At 33.1% G+C, this 15,957-nt stretch overlaps 2 protein-coding genes and 4 non-coding genes across 7 annotated transcripts; 2 read left to right on the top strand and 4 right to left on the bottom strand.

The window, feature by feature from the left end:
- Window positions 1-2,274: 2,274 nt before the first annotated feature.
- Window positions 2,275-2,346, bottom strand: Trnae-uuc. The gene has a single exon. It is a non-coding gene; the product is annotated as a tRNA-Glu (tRNA).
- A 243-nt stretch (window positions 2,347-2,589) lies between these two features.
- LOC125050402 (coatomer subunit epsilon) lies at window positions 2,590-5,786 on the top strand. The gene is made up of 7 exons (XM_047650245.1): window positions 2,590-2,716; window positions 2,872-3,063; window positions 3,759-3,850; window positions 4,189-4,354; window positions 4,829-4,940; window positions 5,088-5,203; window positions 5,607-5,786. Exons 1-7 carry the CDS (start codon window positions 2,618-2,620, stop codon window positions 5,733-5,735), a joined length of 906 nt encoding a protein of 301 aa, XP_047506201.1. The 5' UTR covers window positions 2,590-2,617; the 3' UTR covers window positions 5,736-5,786.
- A 38-nt stretch (window positions 5,787-5,824) lies between these two features.
- On the bottom strand, window positions 5,825-15,876 carry LOC125050401 (collagen and calcium-binding EGF domain-containing protein 1-like). 2 transcript variants are annotated; one of them, XM_047650244.1, is made up of 9 exons: window positions 15,728-15,876; window positions 10,354-10,482; window positions 9,708-9,856; window positions 8,936-9,081; window positions 8,033-8,186; window positions 7,346-7,443; window positions 6,993-7,162; window positions 6,529-6,680; window positions 5,825-6,022 (listed from the first exon to the last, which is right to left on the bottom strand). In XM_047650244.1, exons 1-9 carry the CDS (start codon window positions 15,850-15,852, stop codon window positions 5,853-5,855), a joined length of 1,293 nt encoding a protein of 430 aa, XP_047506200.1. In that variant the 5' UTR covers window positions 15,853-15,876; the 3' UTR covers window positions 5,825-5,852. The 2 variants fall into 2 exon arrangements, with proteins under 2 accessions (XP_047506200.1, XP_047506199.1); XM_047650243.1 differs by having other exon boundaries at window positions 5,825-6,031.
- On the top strand, window positions 7,702-7,820 carry LOC125050721. The gene has a single exon (XR_007117175.1). It is a non-coding gene; the product is annotated as a 5S ribosomal RNA (ribosomal RNA).
- Window positions 9,305-9,426, bottom strand: LOC125050751. Its single transcript, XR_007117204.1, has one exon. It is a non-coding gene; the product is annotated as a 5S ribosomal RNA (ribosomal RNA).
- On the bottom strand, window positions 10,206-10,324 carry LOC125050744. Its single transcript, XR_007117197.1, has one exon. It is a non-coding gene; the product is annotated as a 5S ribosomal RNA (ribosomal RNA).
- Window positions 15,877-15,957: the final 81 nt, after the last annotated feature.

Consider the following 15,957-nt stretch of genomic DNA (forward strand, 5'->3'; position numbering starts at 1 on the left):
CATTTTTGTATCATATTCTTGCAATAAATAAATTATTATTATTATTATAAATAACGTTTTCGAATGCAAAAATTGCATAAAATCATTCTGGCAACGTCTATTCATACATTTACAGCAATATATATTTAAGTCTAATAATCAACCCTACACCTACCACATAATTACTTCGATTCCTTAAACCGGCAAGACCCAACAAAGAGGTTGTCTTGAATGCAGCCCGGTGCAACGACAGCTGGCAGGGCCTGAGAAAGCGAATCCCTTGGGGTCAAATGCAAAAATTTCATTCACTCCAAAACTTATCGAAACGGAGATTTATGCTGTGGGAATCGGTTTTAGGTATATTTTAACGATACGTATTTTGATTAAGTATATTGTGTAGCTTATTATTAATAGTTATCGTTAGAGGATAGGATCAAAATACAACGCGTCAGCTTATAAGTATCTGACTTAATATAAACTTTCAAATTATTTATTTATTTCGTACTCCTACAGCTAACTTAAAATATATATGTATATACAACCAAAAACAAATATACTAAATACACACAAACATTATTTTGGCAATAATAATAATTTTAAATTGATAAATAGAAAACTAAAACAAACTCAAAAAGGTCAAATCGTTTTAATATTCTATTAAGTTTTGCCTTAGATTGAATTAAAATCTATATTGTTAAAATGTATAGTTAAAAATAAGAAGAATTGTCTCAAATTCTTCGAATTTAAGACAATACAGGTTCTTTTATCTTATCAACCCTGAGATACCGAAGGCACCTATTACAAAAGTAGGTAATTAAATTATTATTACAAACATTATAATGCTTTCTCTAAGCTGTGATGTTTTTATTTCAAATGATAAGATTGTTTTTCATTCACTTGGGGCTTACCTTGTAAAAGATTGTAAAATGATGAATATAACCATATAATGAATATAAGAAACAAAAGGTATCTAAGCGGCTTTTAAGTTTTAGTATAAATTTACTATAAGGTACCTTTAGGATATTGGACATTAAACAAAATAAAATAAATAGTGTTCCTTTGCATTCTCTAAGTATTATGGTATTTTCTTGTGTACTTGGAAATTTATAAAATAGGTAATTTCTTCGCTAAAACATCGTTAATTATTTGTTTTACAGTTTCGCCTCTTTGTAATATAGAAATATATTTATTATTAGGCTATAAAAAGTGTTCAAAAAATGATGAACAACTCTTTCACGCATTCCTCGAAGAGCTAGGGTTTGAAGCCTATGGACTTAAAAGTAACTGTAGAGGTGTAATACACATTTTTTAACAGTTTATTAAAATTTTCATTTAGGAAATTTTATAAGTGATTTATATTATCACAATACTGCTTATATTTGAAAATACACCGGCACGCTTGCTGTACTTGAAACAATATTTTAGTTATTGTTTCATCAATAATACATATATATCACCATAATCACATATAACCTATGGTAAATATGTGTGATCTAAACCTATGACTGACGTTATTATCTGTAGGTAAAGATAATAATCGAAAATTCTTTGAATCTTTAAAGATTTTACCTGGTCTGTACCTGGTCCCTTGTACAAAACCATTTCATTACCTGCGTTTCTCATTGATAAATTACAATTGCAAGTAAACAAGTAATTTTATAATAACAATACTGGCTATTGTCAAGTTAAAGGAAGCGGCATTGTATTTCATTGATGGACACTTGAAAATATTACAATAAATGTTCGCGCTCGAGACAAAACGCAGCGAGAAAGCTACAAGAATTATTTTCAGAATATTATTACAAAAACGCAGTGCGGGCCTAGTGGTTTGAATGTGCTTCAAAAATAACCAATGGACTTTTCATCCTTTCTAAACAATTTGAGCCTAAGACCTAAAAATCAACGAAGTATGTCAGGCACAGAAAGCTACACCTACTTCCCTATTAATAAAAAATATAAATAAACAGATACAGCTTACTGCGGAGGTAGCGGCACTGGTTCTTTATATTAAGCCAAAATTTATTCTTAAGTAGTATTTTTATTTAAGACATTGTGCTGATTGCTGATGACCAACATGAACAAACATGTATCCAAAAATCACACATTTACCACATTTATAGTAGGTATTAGACTAAATTAGACGAGTTTTAACTAGAAATTACATTCGTTCATTTTATTATTGATAACAAAAAGAATTAATATACTGTAAGATTTCCAACGATTAGATTAGTTTCCAATAACTATAATTTTTAAATGATTATTATTTATTCTCGCTGCATTTAAAAATAAAAAGATTTCCCGTACCGGGAATCGAACCCGAGCCTCCTGGGTGAAAGCCAGGTATCCTAGCCACTAGACCATACGGGATATAGAAGTGAATATGAAATAGGTATTTAAAACTTTTGTATCCATTATTTTCAAAAGTTTTGTATGTATAATTTCCTTAGGATTCATGGGTTTATTGTTAAAGTTTTCTAGAGGTAGTTTGCTTTATGCGATAACTTTGGATAAACCCATGTAGCGACAAAATATAATCTGGATAGCTCTCTGTCAATGTCAACTGTTAAATAATTGGTACGTCAACGTATTCATATCAGTGTAATCTGTATTCTGTGTTTATTATTTGTCAAGAATCAAGATGGCACGTCAGCAAGATGTTGATAAACTTTTCCATGTTAAAAATGCTTTTTATGTTGGAAATTACCAACAAGCCATTAACGATGCTCAGCATGTAGTCGTAAGTTATTCTATAATTAGTAATTTCAATAATATATGGTTTTCTCTTAAAACTTGTAACAAGTTGAAATTATGCTAATGACGTGTTGACATATGACGAATATGCTTGTACATATTTTGATTACAACTTAATTTTCGATCATAATATTTCGTTAGGGCTCATCGCCGCTGGTTACACTCGAGCGCGATGCATTTCTATATCGCTCATATATTGCGCAAGGCAACTACAGAATTGTATTACAAGAACTGAAAACAGCCGACCCATTGCTCCAGCCACTCAAGACACTAGTAGATTATCTTTCTCCGGGAGCCAATAAACCAGCTGTTGTGTCAGACATTGATGCCAGAGTAAGTTCTTTACTTGTTATCACATTGGGTATTAGCTATTGTAGTTGTATACTTATAAATAAATAATAATACACATTTCTGGTACCATACTAAGAAAACCCCTATGATTTTCGAGCCTATTTTAACATTATTGGTAATACTAAAGTAGTAGTAGTTCTAACTCAGTTTCCACACTTAGACATCAATTTGGTCCATTATGTGTAATTTATTCCTACTAAAGTAGGAATCACACTGGCTTGTGAAAAATAAATTTTGTCTATGAGAACACTTCTTTATACAATATTTTAGAAATGCTGTGGCTCTATCTATTTTTCATTCATCTAAATAAATCATAGACAATTTTTGCTATCAAAGTTACACTTATACTTAGTAGCCAAAATACTATTAACCACTAGTAGATAACACAAATAGGCAACAATTTTTTGTAATAAAAACTTATTGAGTGTAGTTTACTATGCATTTCTATTATATTTCTGTGTGACTATATATTACATACTATTTCTTAAAATGGTCTGAGATCACATTACAACTAACAAGTTACTCTAAACAAAGCTGTATCCTATTGGTAAAAAAGTATGTACAAATAAATAATTTTATTACTCTTTCTCATTGGCCTCATTAGTTGATGATGACTTTTTTTTTAAATCTACAAACGCATTGTTTCTACTTAATTATTATATGTATTTGTATTTCAGGTTGCAAAAGGCACAGAACTGTCCAATGACATATTCATAATTGTAGCAGCAACTATTTATTACCATGAAGATAACTATGAAGCCGCACTTAAGTATGTTTTATTAAAATACTAATACTCCATAAATATGGAATAGTAATTCCAGCCCCACTACTTCTTATGTTGCTTGGAGTCCTATTAGGAAGATTTTATTGTAGTGTCTAATATATAAATTCCACTCCACATATAGGTATAGCTTACTTCCTGTCATAATCTGATGATAATTTGAAATGTCGAGTTCAAATTAAAGACTCCCTTGGGACCATTCAAGTATTACGAAAGCAGTTTTACTGAAATTTATCCCCCTCCCCCTCCATTTGTCAGTGCTTACGTAACATTAGAACTGCCCCTTTACCATTTGATATTTACAAAATTATTTTTATATATTTCAGAATTCTTCATGGCGCTGAATCACTTGAACTTCGTGCCTTTACTCTACAGTGCTTACTTGCAATGAACCGGCCAGACTTGGCCAGCAAACAACTTAAACTCTTGCAGGATATTGAAGATGATGCTACATTAACACAGCTTGCACAAGCTTGGCTTAATTTATCACAGGTATATATGTTAATACTGCATATAATAATGCTCATAAAGCTCGTTTTAATGCGTGCATCATGGACTTTTATCAGTAAAGATGAATACTTTGTTTTAGTATCATCATCTATTTATTCCTACAAAATTTAATTTGATGACCCGATAATAATAATAATATATCATTTATTTGATAGGAATTGTCATTTTAGGTGTATTGTGACTATAATAGATATGATAGAATATTTACTGCTTAAACATATATTAGCTAAATGATTGATAATTTTGTATCTATTATGTTTAATAACAGTCTATTCAATCGAATAATAGTCTGGGCTTGAAAGCAAAACATACTTAAAAGTTTAAACTATGCACCTATAGATTACCTTCTTAATATTAACACCTTTTTAAATAATGAGGAGTGGCCTATGTACACATTCCATAACAGAAACAGGAATACATACAACAGTAACCATTCACATTAATTTTGATTTTCAGGGTGGTCCCGGAGTGCAAGATGCTCACTACAGCATAATGGAGCTTGCGGAGAGACTTGGCGCTCTTGGTGCAGGTCCAGCTGCCGTCGGTGCTGCTGCTGCTGCCTCTAGAGGTTTCTAGTACTTAACTTTATTTTTGCTACTATTTAGTAGTCAGTTTATTTATAATTTTTTTTATTTAATTATGGTTAATTATCTGTTTTTTTTATTTTTATTTGTTAAATTCATAAATTTCATTGCTTCTGATTTATTTTTAATAGGCATGTGGGAGGAGGCTGAACAAATGTTAACAGAAGCTCAAACTCGTACACCACAACAACCTGAGCTACTACTTGGTCTTACTGTCACTGCTGCCCATAGCTCCAAACCGCCCGAGGTATAGTTATGTCAAAAGTTTGTGGACCTTACATTTACTTTGTGAATCATGAGTGTCCTGTCTATAGACGGTCAATAAAAAAAGGCACTCAAGTACCCATATTTTTTTTTTAACTGTCTTGGAGTCTATGGTTTAGTGTTGTTCAGCATGTTGCAGACTGTTGTATAAATATTATATAATCTGTTCAAGGTTTAAAATGAAGACCATTCTTATTAAATTTCCACTTTTATAATAAAGTACAGCAGCACTAACCAGGCAGAAAAATATAATAAAAATGTCCATAATTAACAGACACATACAATACAAGGTATGTTTAATATAAAATAAGTTCTGCTGGACTAACAAAAAGAGACATTGGATTTCTAAACCTACCAGGACATAATAAATGCGTGAATGTTTACAGGTGTCTGCTCGGTACTTGGCGCAGCTGATAGATTCCTACCCTGAGCACCCGTTCACACGAGAATATACCGCAAAACAAAATGAACTGAAACGGCTAGCCGCTCAGTACCAACCAACAGTCGCCAGTTAAATTAAGAAATGTAATTGTATTCATTATAGTAATAAAGTTTATTGTATTCCATAGTTTATTTTTTATCTCTGGAATAAATAGAACTATACAAATTAAATAGTATTTATTAGGTGCATATTAATAGAAGCTATAATCGTAGTCGGTGTCAACGTCCTCATCGTCATTGTTATTGGCGCTGGCCAACTTGTGAAACTGGCGTAGTTTCTCGTCCATTTCAGCTAACTCGACAGCCTCCGTTTGAACGCTTTCCATCGACCACGCGGTTGTTGTGTCGCGGGGAATTTCGCCTGTTAAACCTGAACATTTAGAACTCCTCTATTATTATAAGTGTCTAGGATTAATTTAGATAACAGAACATTTGTGATGATAAGCTAAAAAAAATTATATCACAAAATTTCAATTACGTGTTAAAGTTCATATCTAAATATATAAAACAAAGTCGTGTTAGTAACACCACTTATAATTCAAGATCGGCTGGACCGATGTTAGTTATTTCTTTTTTGGTGGATTCTTCTCCACTCCGAATAGTAGAATAAGTAATAAAATATCGGATAAGTTATCGAATAACAATAAATAAATTAATTTTACGAATGCAAACATCTTGTGGTGCCATCTGTTGACAAAATTACGCACCATTTTACATCGAATTCGTGTCAGTTCAAGAAATTCCGATCTTGAAGTGAATGAGGAGATGCATAACCAGGCTTTGATCATGATCGAATGTGTTACGAAATGGAACGAAGTTAGCCGGGTCAGCTAGTTTTTTAATAATTATCAAAAAAAATTGACAAACCATGAGTATGTATTTCGACTTCTTCGTTGTCTGGACCCATTATGGAGGGCGCTGTGTAAGCTTCGAGATCACGTGACGTCCCATTCTCTCGGTCAAGCCTCTCTTGCTTCCTCTGCTGGCGCCATGCTTTCTGCAGGTTGAAGCGTTCTGGTCTGGCGAAATTAAATGTGTTAGAACGTATTCAAATATAAAATTGTTTGACTTATGTTTTCTGTTCCATATATTTTGTTTAAAAATGTAATCTGTTTTAGCTGTAAGATTACTAGCTAAAAAAGCCATTCTAATAACGAAATACATATTTAGTAAGTAGTAAGTAGCTAAATAATTAATTTAATAGAAACCAGTTCAGCTCTCTATTAAAAAAACTGAAAATAAAATTATTCAATTACATAAAAAAATCCCATTTCCTTTATTCTAACTAAACTTTTAAAAAGAAAGAAATTCCCATCGGCACAGATACTTACTTTTCACCATTTTTATAAACTCTAGCCTCCAAGTTATGTATATCGTGCCGTATGTCAGCCAGGAGTAGTAACATAAGGTCCAATGATCCCTTCGGCCCTCGGGCTCCACGAGGTCCTCTTGGCCCTTCATCCCCCTTCGGACCATCCATTCCAGATGGACCTGGAGGACCCTAGAGTTAACAGAAATTCGAGTGTGAAGTGACTATAAATTATTTAGTGGCTATACAATTTGACCAATGACTTGGACAAATTCATTAATGCTCGTTTAGATTTAGGTTCGCTATCGTATAATTAAAAGTTATACATACAATAATTATATTAGTTTTGTATTCGCTGATGAAGATGTAGCTTACCCTAGGCCCTCTTTCACATCGACAGTAACCGCCCTCCAATGGCGCAGTAGCGTCAAGGACTCTGTACGCACGAGTGCCCTCTGCAAATCTGTCATCATCTGTAACAATATTTTCCCCTAAATATTAAAATATAAAATCAACAACGATTGTTTAAAATTCTAATATTGAAAAAAAATGGTCACAAAATGTGATCAAAAGTAGGTGAGAAGAAAGATTTATTACGATCATGTTGACGCTTAACGTAAACTGTAATACAGTACTATAAAAAAACGTTGATAACATTCAAGATATACATATTTGTGTTAAAATCATTTTATAATATGATGAAACGAATTAACAATTTCAACACTACAAATGCCAACGTCCATACCACGTTGAATACACCGGTTCTCGTCCGATCACCGAAGTTAAGCAACGTCGGGCGAGGTCAGTACTTGGATGGGTGACCGCCTGGGAACACCTCGTGATGTTGGCTTTTTGCAATTATTTTACAGATTAAGTGGTATATAACAATATAACACTATTCTCGAAACTGAACAAAGAATTAATTAACAGAAAGCCCGTCCTGTTTTTTTTTCGTATACGTTATTGGACGCTATATGCAACTATAATAGTACCAGAACTGTTATATGTCGTAAGATAACTGAATCAAATCAGGGTCGGTGTTACCTTCGACTACAGTCTTACCTTCTTTCAACGCAGGGTTATCTAGTAGTTTTCTAAGTGCTGTCTGTGAAGTGTGTAACTGATCGCTAAGTTGTTTCACCTTTCTGGAGAGCCACGACACGGTATCACAGGATGCGTAGCACCGGGACGCTGCTCTTACCAATGGCAGAGGTTCCTGAACACAATATTCGTTTTAGAATTATTTTTTTACAACATTTACATATTTTACTGCGAAGTGCTGCCAGCGCCACAATAGAGCATATTCAGTAAAGGATGAAGAGATCGATCTAACATTTCCAGATTAAGCTAAACAACATTGTTGCTAATGAATATTTTTAAAACCTATACGAAAATAATGTGGAAGTCGACAAGGGATTTACTGTATGCGGAAACTAAAAAAAAACCTTAAGACTGGCAAATAGAAATATGAGATTATAATTTGTATCCAGGAGGATCCAGCATAGAAACATGTGGACGGGACTAGGCGAAAAATAAGTCCACTTGACAGTTAAGATAGACCATTGAAATGTTACAATTTGAGGGCCAAACTGAACATTTGATAGAGGATGCAATTTTATTTATGGGACATGTGGGGGGGGGGGGATCAATACAAGCTTAACTCCAAGTTTGTGGGGCCGCCATGTTGGAAAAAGGGGTGAAAACGCGTTTTTTAGCTGGAGGAAAAAGTCAAATATTTTCTTTTTAAAACCTTCAAAAGGGCGTACATCTGACCAGTTATATAGCCCTTCAGCCTTTATGCATGGAGATATTGACCCCCCTACATGATAATAAAATTGCGTCCTCTAACAAATGTTCAGCAAATGTAACATTTCAATGAAAGTGCATATTAACAAATTACATGTCAGCAAATACATTCTTAATTTGAATTCTGATATGTATGAAACAAGTACAACAGGTACTTACGGGCACTGCTATTGCTACTGGTGGTACACACTTCCTGCCGTCCGGTGCAACCGTGTAGGGTGCTGGACATTCGCAGTGATAGCCGCCTGGATCATTCACACATGTGTGCTCACACCCAGCCTTATTGTCCGCACATTCGTCTATATCTGAAATAGTTTAGAAATGAAATTAATAAAATAATTATCATTGAATGTTAGCTTATTTTTCTCCTGTTAAAATATTGCTACTTAATTTGTTTTAGAGGTTTGAGTAAGCAATTTTAACAGGCGTATAAGAAAAATTGACTTATAATTATATGGTTAAATTTATATATAATATAACTTAAAATAAAATTATTAAAGTTATTATTTAAATAAAAAAATAGAAAAACGCCAACATCAACGGGGTGTTTTCCCAAGCGGTCACCCATCCAAGTACTGACCTCGCCCGACGTTGCTTAACTTCGGTGATCGGACGAGAACCGGTGTATTTAACGTGGTATGGATGTTGTCAATTATGTTACCTACTTAATATTTTCTAGGTGGCTATAAAGATCTAGAAATAAATTTATTATTCTTATATATATGTATTTTATATAAATTGAACCCTGTTAATTTAAATTAAAAAATATACTAATATAATTAGACTATAATCAAGTATTTAAAAACTAACACCAGGGGTAGCTGATAGAAGACAGTGAATAATTTTAGTAGCAGCCAGGAGGCGTATCGCTAGACGCGCTCTATAATCTTCGATTACAGATAACGTAATCAACAACTTTAAATATAATAACCAATACAATATGGCTGCCTCTTCCTCCTGTAGCTATCCTCGTTAAACGTGAAGCCAGGGTGACAGGTACACCACATGCGTTCGTCTCGCACCTCGCACGCTTGCTCGCACAGCCGCAAACTGCACGGATCCACTGTTTTTGGGACACATCTGAAAATTTGTAATTGTAAGAGGTGTTAAAGTCGGAATAAAATTTTTTCAATAGATATGTCACATTAAGTTACATTAAGGTTCCGAATTCCGATGGAGGTCGTTACACAGGCATATTTCTGCGTCGTTGATTACTTTAAAGCAAGATTTGTTTAATCAGCTATCATATAGCCGGGAGTCGAACCCAGATGCACTGATGTGATATGCTATTAGACACAAATAAGATTCTATAATATTGAGATAATGATGGAAAATTCGGAAACAAACATAAAAACGGGTTTTGAGAAGTGAACTTGCTGTGAGTTTAAAATAACTGAACCGCGAGATCTTTTTACCCTGAAAAAAAAAAAGCCAACATCACGAGGTGTTCCCAGGCGGTCACCCATCCAAGTACTGACCTCGTCCGACGTTGCTTAACTTCGGTGATCGGACGAGAACCGGTGTATTCAACGTGGTATGGACGTTGGCAAGTACACTTTTAAAATTTGTGAACTTACCGTCCAGCTATATAATTATGAGTTTCGCAGCAATGCAGTCGAATGCATTGGACATCAGCGCCCCCTACCCTACACGTCTCCCGCGACCGTAGCACTCTGTCTGTCGGGCAGGCTGACCGCTTATCCACGCTGAAAATAATATTCAGCATCAATCGATACAATGGTTCCATAATATTTACTAATTATATTCTTGCTGACTCCAAATATATCTTGACGTCTGTCAAATGCGCTGGTAGGGATACAAAAATTATCAACTCGTAATAATTACGATTCGTATTTCAAATTAGATAAAGTAAAAATCATTAGGCCGGCAACGCACTTGTGAGCCTCCTGACAATGTGAGAGTCGATGGGCGGCGGTGTTCCTTAACATCAGATGAGCCGCCTGTCCGTTTGCCTCCTATTGGACTTCCTTCTTTTTTTTCTTCAAATTTGTTCTTCTGATAATTTACATAAATATAACTAAACATTTTGGGTACCTATATTTTGTGATTCGTAACTTTTAAGCCAACTAACTCTTTCTAAGTAAATAACTTTAAAAAAGTGTTTTTTTTTCATGTACTACTTATTTGACTTAAATTGATTGAATGCCGCACATTATGCACATTACTTGCCGATACTTAAGGTAAAGATTAATGCTAAGTCTGACTTCCATACGTCAAAACTCAAAATAGTTCGTGCTTAGTCTCTGAATCTCGCCCTAATTTCATACGATTTATTACACCCGGACAATAACTCTTATGTAATCTATAGTTATAAAACAATGATATAAGTACTTTAAACAATGTAGACTACAACAACCCAATGACGCTACCAAGCTTATCTTATCATGTGATACATTTTCATGAATTCTATTCTATTTAGAAACTTCATTATAGGAAACAGCTATTCTGACTGATTATTTTAATTAAATATGTATAATAACATCTTTCGTTTAGGTACGTGAGTTTGTTCGTGTATTGGATTATGTTTAACGTGTCAATTGTCAATTTATAACTGTCATTTACAGGTTCATTTCTCTCCTTAATTATGGATAATATAACAAATAAAAAATCCATACAAATATTTCCTTTGGTATATATTATTTTAATATATTAAATTGTTTGCTTTTTTTATTTTTAAGCGAGGTGGCGAGTCACTTTATAAAACGACAGTCGCCGCCCATGGACACCTGAGCCGCCAGAGAAAATGGTACGCTCTTTTTTTTAAGGCTTGAAGTCGTATTGGTTCGGAAATATCTCTAGGAGCTGTTTCAACAAAGAGGTGTTGCGCAGCAAAAAGTAAGTTTGTAAAATAAAAAAATCCAACTTATATTTATATTTTCTTTTACGTTCCAGTTTCATCTATCATATTTCGTATAAAACAATCCTATAAATATAACCAAGTGGAATTAAAGGGTTCAATGATCCTCAGTACCAGTTCCCTGAATACAATGCACAGTTAAGCATGTTTCTATATTTCTCCGCTTGTACATTCTTTGCTTGTAAAATATCGCAGGAACGTTTATATTGTGACGTATTCATATGTATTTATTGACTTTTTTAATAAAACAAAGGCCGTCTACAATATGGCATACAAAATAATTTATTAATAGTATAAGATCCCGATATACAACGACCTTCACCGAGATGCTTATTTAATGAAACGTTTTTTATATTTAATTTAAGATGTCAATAAATATAATCCATATGGGTTGCCTAGCCAATTTCAGTCCAGAGTATGTTTAATTAATATTTAAAAAAAATATTTTTTTATAATTTGCATGTAGTAATTTTTTTTTAATTTTTTTCAATCAATATTTTTAATCAGGGTAGTATTATATATGTATCACTATAACTTTCTTTTCTACTAAAGATGTATATATACTTTAGTGTCACATAAAAAATATACACATAAATAATTAATTGATTAAAAACAACCTAACGTTTGCATATTCTATGGGCTTCATACTTTCGATTGGTATAGAATTTATCTAATAATCATACCGGTGAAATGTTTAAAAAAATATTTTTTTTTTTATATTAATTAAAATACTCTAGACTGAAATTTGCTAGGCAACCCATGTGGATTATATTTATCGACATATTAAATTTAATATAAAAAATGTTTCATTAAATAAGCATCTCGGTGAAGGTCGTTGTATATCGGGATCTTAGACCATAAGTAAATAGTCACACAAACACGCACGCACACATAAACACATACGTACGCATAGGCACACGATTGTTTATAAGTACATATTATACTTTATTGGGGTAGGCCGTTTATGGCAATTCTTTGTTAATGCATACTTTTGGTTTTGTGTTTTTCCTTTCCCAAAAAAGATAATTACTAACTTTAGATAGTCTAGTACGGGGAAATTGCAGCCTGCGTTTGTTCCGAGTATTAACAATATGCGTATGTTCTATTCTAGTAAACTTATCACTATTTTTGTATACGTACATAATATTGTTTAGTACATTTTTTTTTCATGTATCCTTTATTAGTTAAGTTTGTTTTTTTTTGTTCCTGTTTAATTTCTTAATAATTATATGTAATATGTTTATGTATTTTTGCACTTCTTGCCTACCTTATCTAATTTAGTACATTTTTTTCGTTTCTCACAGTGGTTGCCTGGAAGAGATCGCTCGAAAGCAATAAATTTCTAAAAAGCTTTACATGTTATGTTAAATTTGTATATTATAATGCAACAAAGTGTAATTAAATAAATAATATTTTCATAAATATATTGCGAGGGAAAGGTAAGTATATTAATTTCCTTGAATTTATCTCTCAGAGATTCCCGACATTTTAAATTATAGATTGCAAATTGTTGTTGTTGATTGTTAGCTACCTTAATAAAAATAAATAATATATGTTTATGTTATAAATAATTTCCAGGAAATTCACATCTAATATACTTATTATTATGTTCGCAACACTCAGCCTATAAAGGCCCATACAAATTCCCCAATATTTATATTTTATTAAATTTAAAAAAAAGTAAACCTGATTTTAGGTAAAGAGGAATGCGCAAATAAATAAATGGTACATAATTGATATAATGAAAATGGATGGCACCGCCGCAAGTGTGCCTATAATACTGCTTTATAAGTAACTTTAATTGTCCTCGGTTTAGTTTATGGTGTAAATTGAAGGGGAGTAAAACTACTTATCACTTTACAAGATGACCTTCCTGCCTGTATTAATTAAATACTGACTAGTAACGTTTAGTTGCCATATATAACAAATATTACAGCACTAATATCGCTATTAAAAATTGCGGTTACTTTAAGATAAAAAAACTAATAGGTATTTTATTTATTATTTGTTAACACTTCGTTGCATTACCATAATGAAAATTGAACATAATTAAATAAAAAGGAGGGCAACTAGCGGCCTTATCGCTTTCCAGCGATCTCTTCCAGGCAACCACTATAATTAAGGTATTTTTTAGGTAAGTCATAAAACAATAAAAAATTGGAGCATCCATACCACTTAGGGGTCAAAATGAGTCAGGAGTCGGAGCCGTTGATCACACATACGGGAATTATATATTTATATAGATATATCCAATGATATCCAAAGAACAATGCGACTTCTGATTTAATAAGACTCTACGTACGTACTCTGGGTATTATAAATGACGCATTGATGGCGCTTCTCGGAAGAGGTCAACGAATTACATAACCCATAACTACACTTCCCTCATTAGCACATAATCACTTCCGCACATACGGAAAGGAGAGCTTTCAATTTCCCCGATGAAGCTTATACAATATTAATAACATTCATTGTTTATTACGGAAAAAATCAATACATACCTAGAACCATATTCATATGTTTTAATGGCGTAAAAGTTAAAACCTAAAATGTTTTTATTGCTGCTGAAGATGCCTTTATCTGCTTGTCTTAGCACGTAAACGCCACTAGGCCAACACTGCTTTTAGAAATAGACGTTATGTTATGTATGTAGCATTCTTATTACAATGTAAAGGAAGTCTAGGAGTTTTATGTTTCCTCGTTACGATATACGAAAGTTTCCTTATTATAATTTTAATTTAAATGAATAGTATACGGGGCAGTGTAACTTCGTTTTAAAGAAGAGCGGTTAATAGCCATCTTCAGTAAGTATTCAATGGAATAATAAACTTTCTATGAAATTTATCAATGAAGCATATCTAACCTTTTTAAGCTTTGAACTTGATTTATTATAAACTTATTTGTATCGACGTGGATACAGTTATCACTTATCAGACTTGCAAGCGTAAAATTTTATAGTCCAGATCAAAGCAATGTACTAATTGATATAAATTCCTATAATTCTCGTCTCACATTGGAACATCGATCATAAAAACGCAAGAGTTTATTTTTACAATTTCCTAAGGAACGAAAATAACTTGCTTGTCTTAGATCAGGGACACGATTTACGCGAGCCGTCTTTAGAGTGACATAGTAATTTATGCAAATTACACAATTGGATTCATCTGCGCCTACGTTCTTTTTGTTTTTCACGATTATGAAGTGTTCGTAGTAAATGTTATTTTATAAAATGAATAAATCCGTGGCGGTACACATTTTTTAGGTCTGGGCCTCAGTTTTCTGTTACTGTTTCCTGATCAATTGTCAATCTAGTCTCCTGTGCCTGGCAAGCCGGTTTCCTCTCGATGTTTTCCTTCACCGTTTGAGCGAATGTTAAATGCGCACATAGAAAGAATGTCTATTTGTGCACAGCCGGGGATCGAACCTACGGCCTCAGGGGGAGTCGCAATCTTAAGCCAAACCAACACTGCTCTCTAAATGTTTATTTTTTTATAGGAACTCAATTTATTCCTACTTTGTAAAAAAATTGTTACTAGGTGTTCAGACAATTGAAGAGCTATATGTAATCATGTTTTTGTTGTGTATTTAGAAACTAATGTTAATTTTTAAATTCTGGATTTTTGACAGATGACATTAAATATTTCGTTTTGATTTTATCGTCTTGAAATAAATCATGTCTCGTGAAATTTCAGGAAGTGACGGTAGTCTGCAGAGGCCAGTGATATTAAATGTCAAAAATAAATATACGTAGTTCGAGAATTTTTGTTTCTAGCATTCATATACGTGGACTATGAATATTTTTAAGAACAAATTAGAATTATTAAATTTGATAATTGTCAGTTTTGTGATACTGAGTTTATTGACCCTTTTTTATCAAAGTGCATATTGCATCAGTATAAATATTGTGCATATTTTTTGTTCTTTATGTTAATAACGTATTAAAAAATCAAATAGTTGCAGAAATATTTTAAGCACACTGTTTATAAATGTTATTGTCTAATCCACTGATGATTATTGATTAATGCTTCGATCTTTGTCATTGAATCAATTAATATCTAGTTCACATCACTCACACATCTACAACGTCGTCATGGTAACCATCTTCGGCGAAATATCCTGTATCCTGAGGTGTGGCAAATACCCGGGTGGTATAAACAGAAAGGAGAATAAAAGCCGCATTGCTCAGCGGCGCGCGCATCGTGACTGCGCCCGCGCAGATGCGTTTGCGTGGAATCTCGAACTTTAAGGCTGCGAATACACTAACGTTTCGTTTCTGGTTTTTATTAAGATATTTTGAACGTGG

Source organism: Pieris napi, chromosome 6, assembly GCF_905475465.1.
Source record: "Pieris napi chromosome 6, ilPieNapi1.2, whole genome shotgun sequence".
Classification (NCBI taxonomy): Eukaryota; Metazoa; Arthropoda; class Insecta; order Lepidoptera; family Pieridae; genus Pieris; species Pieris napi.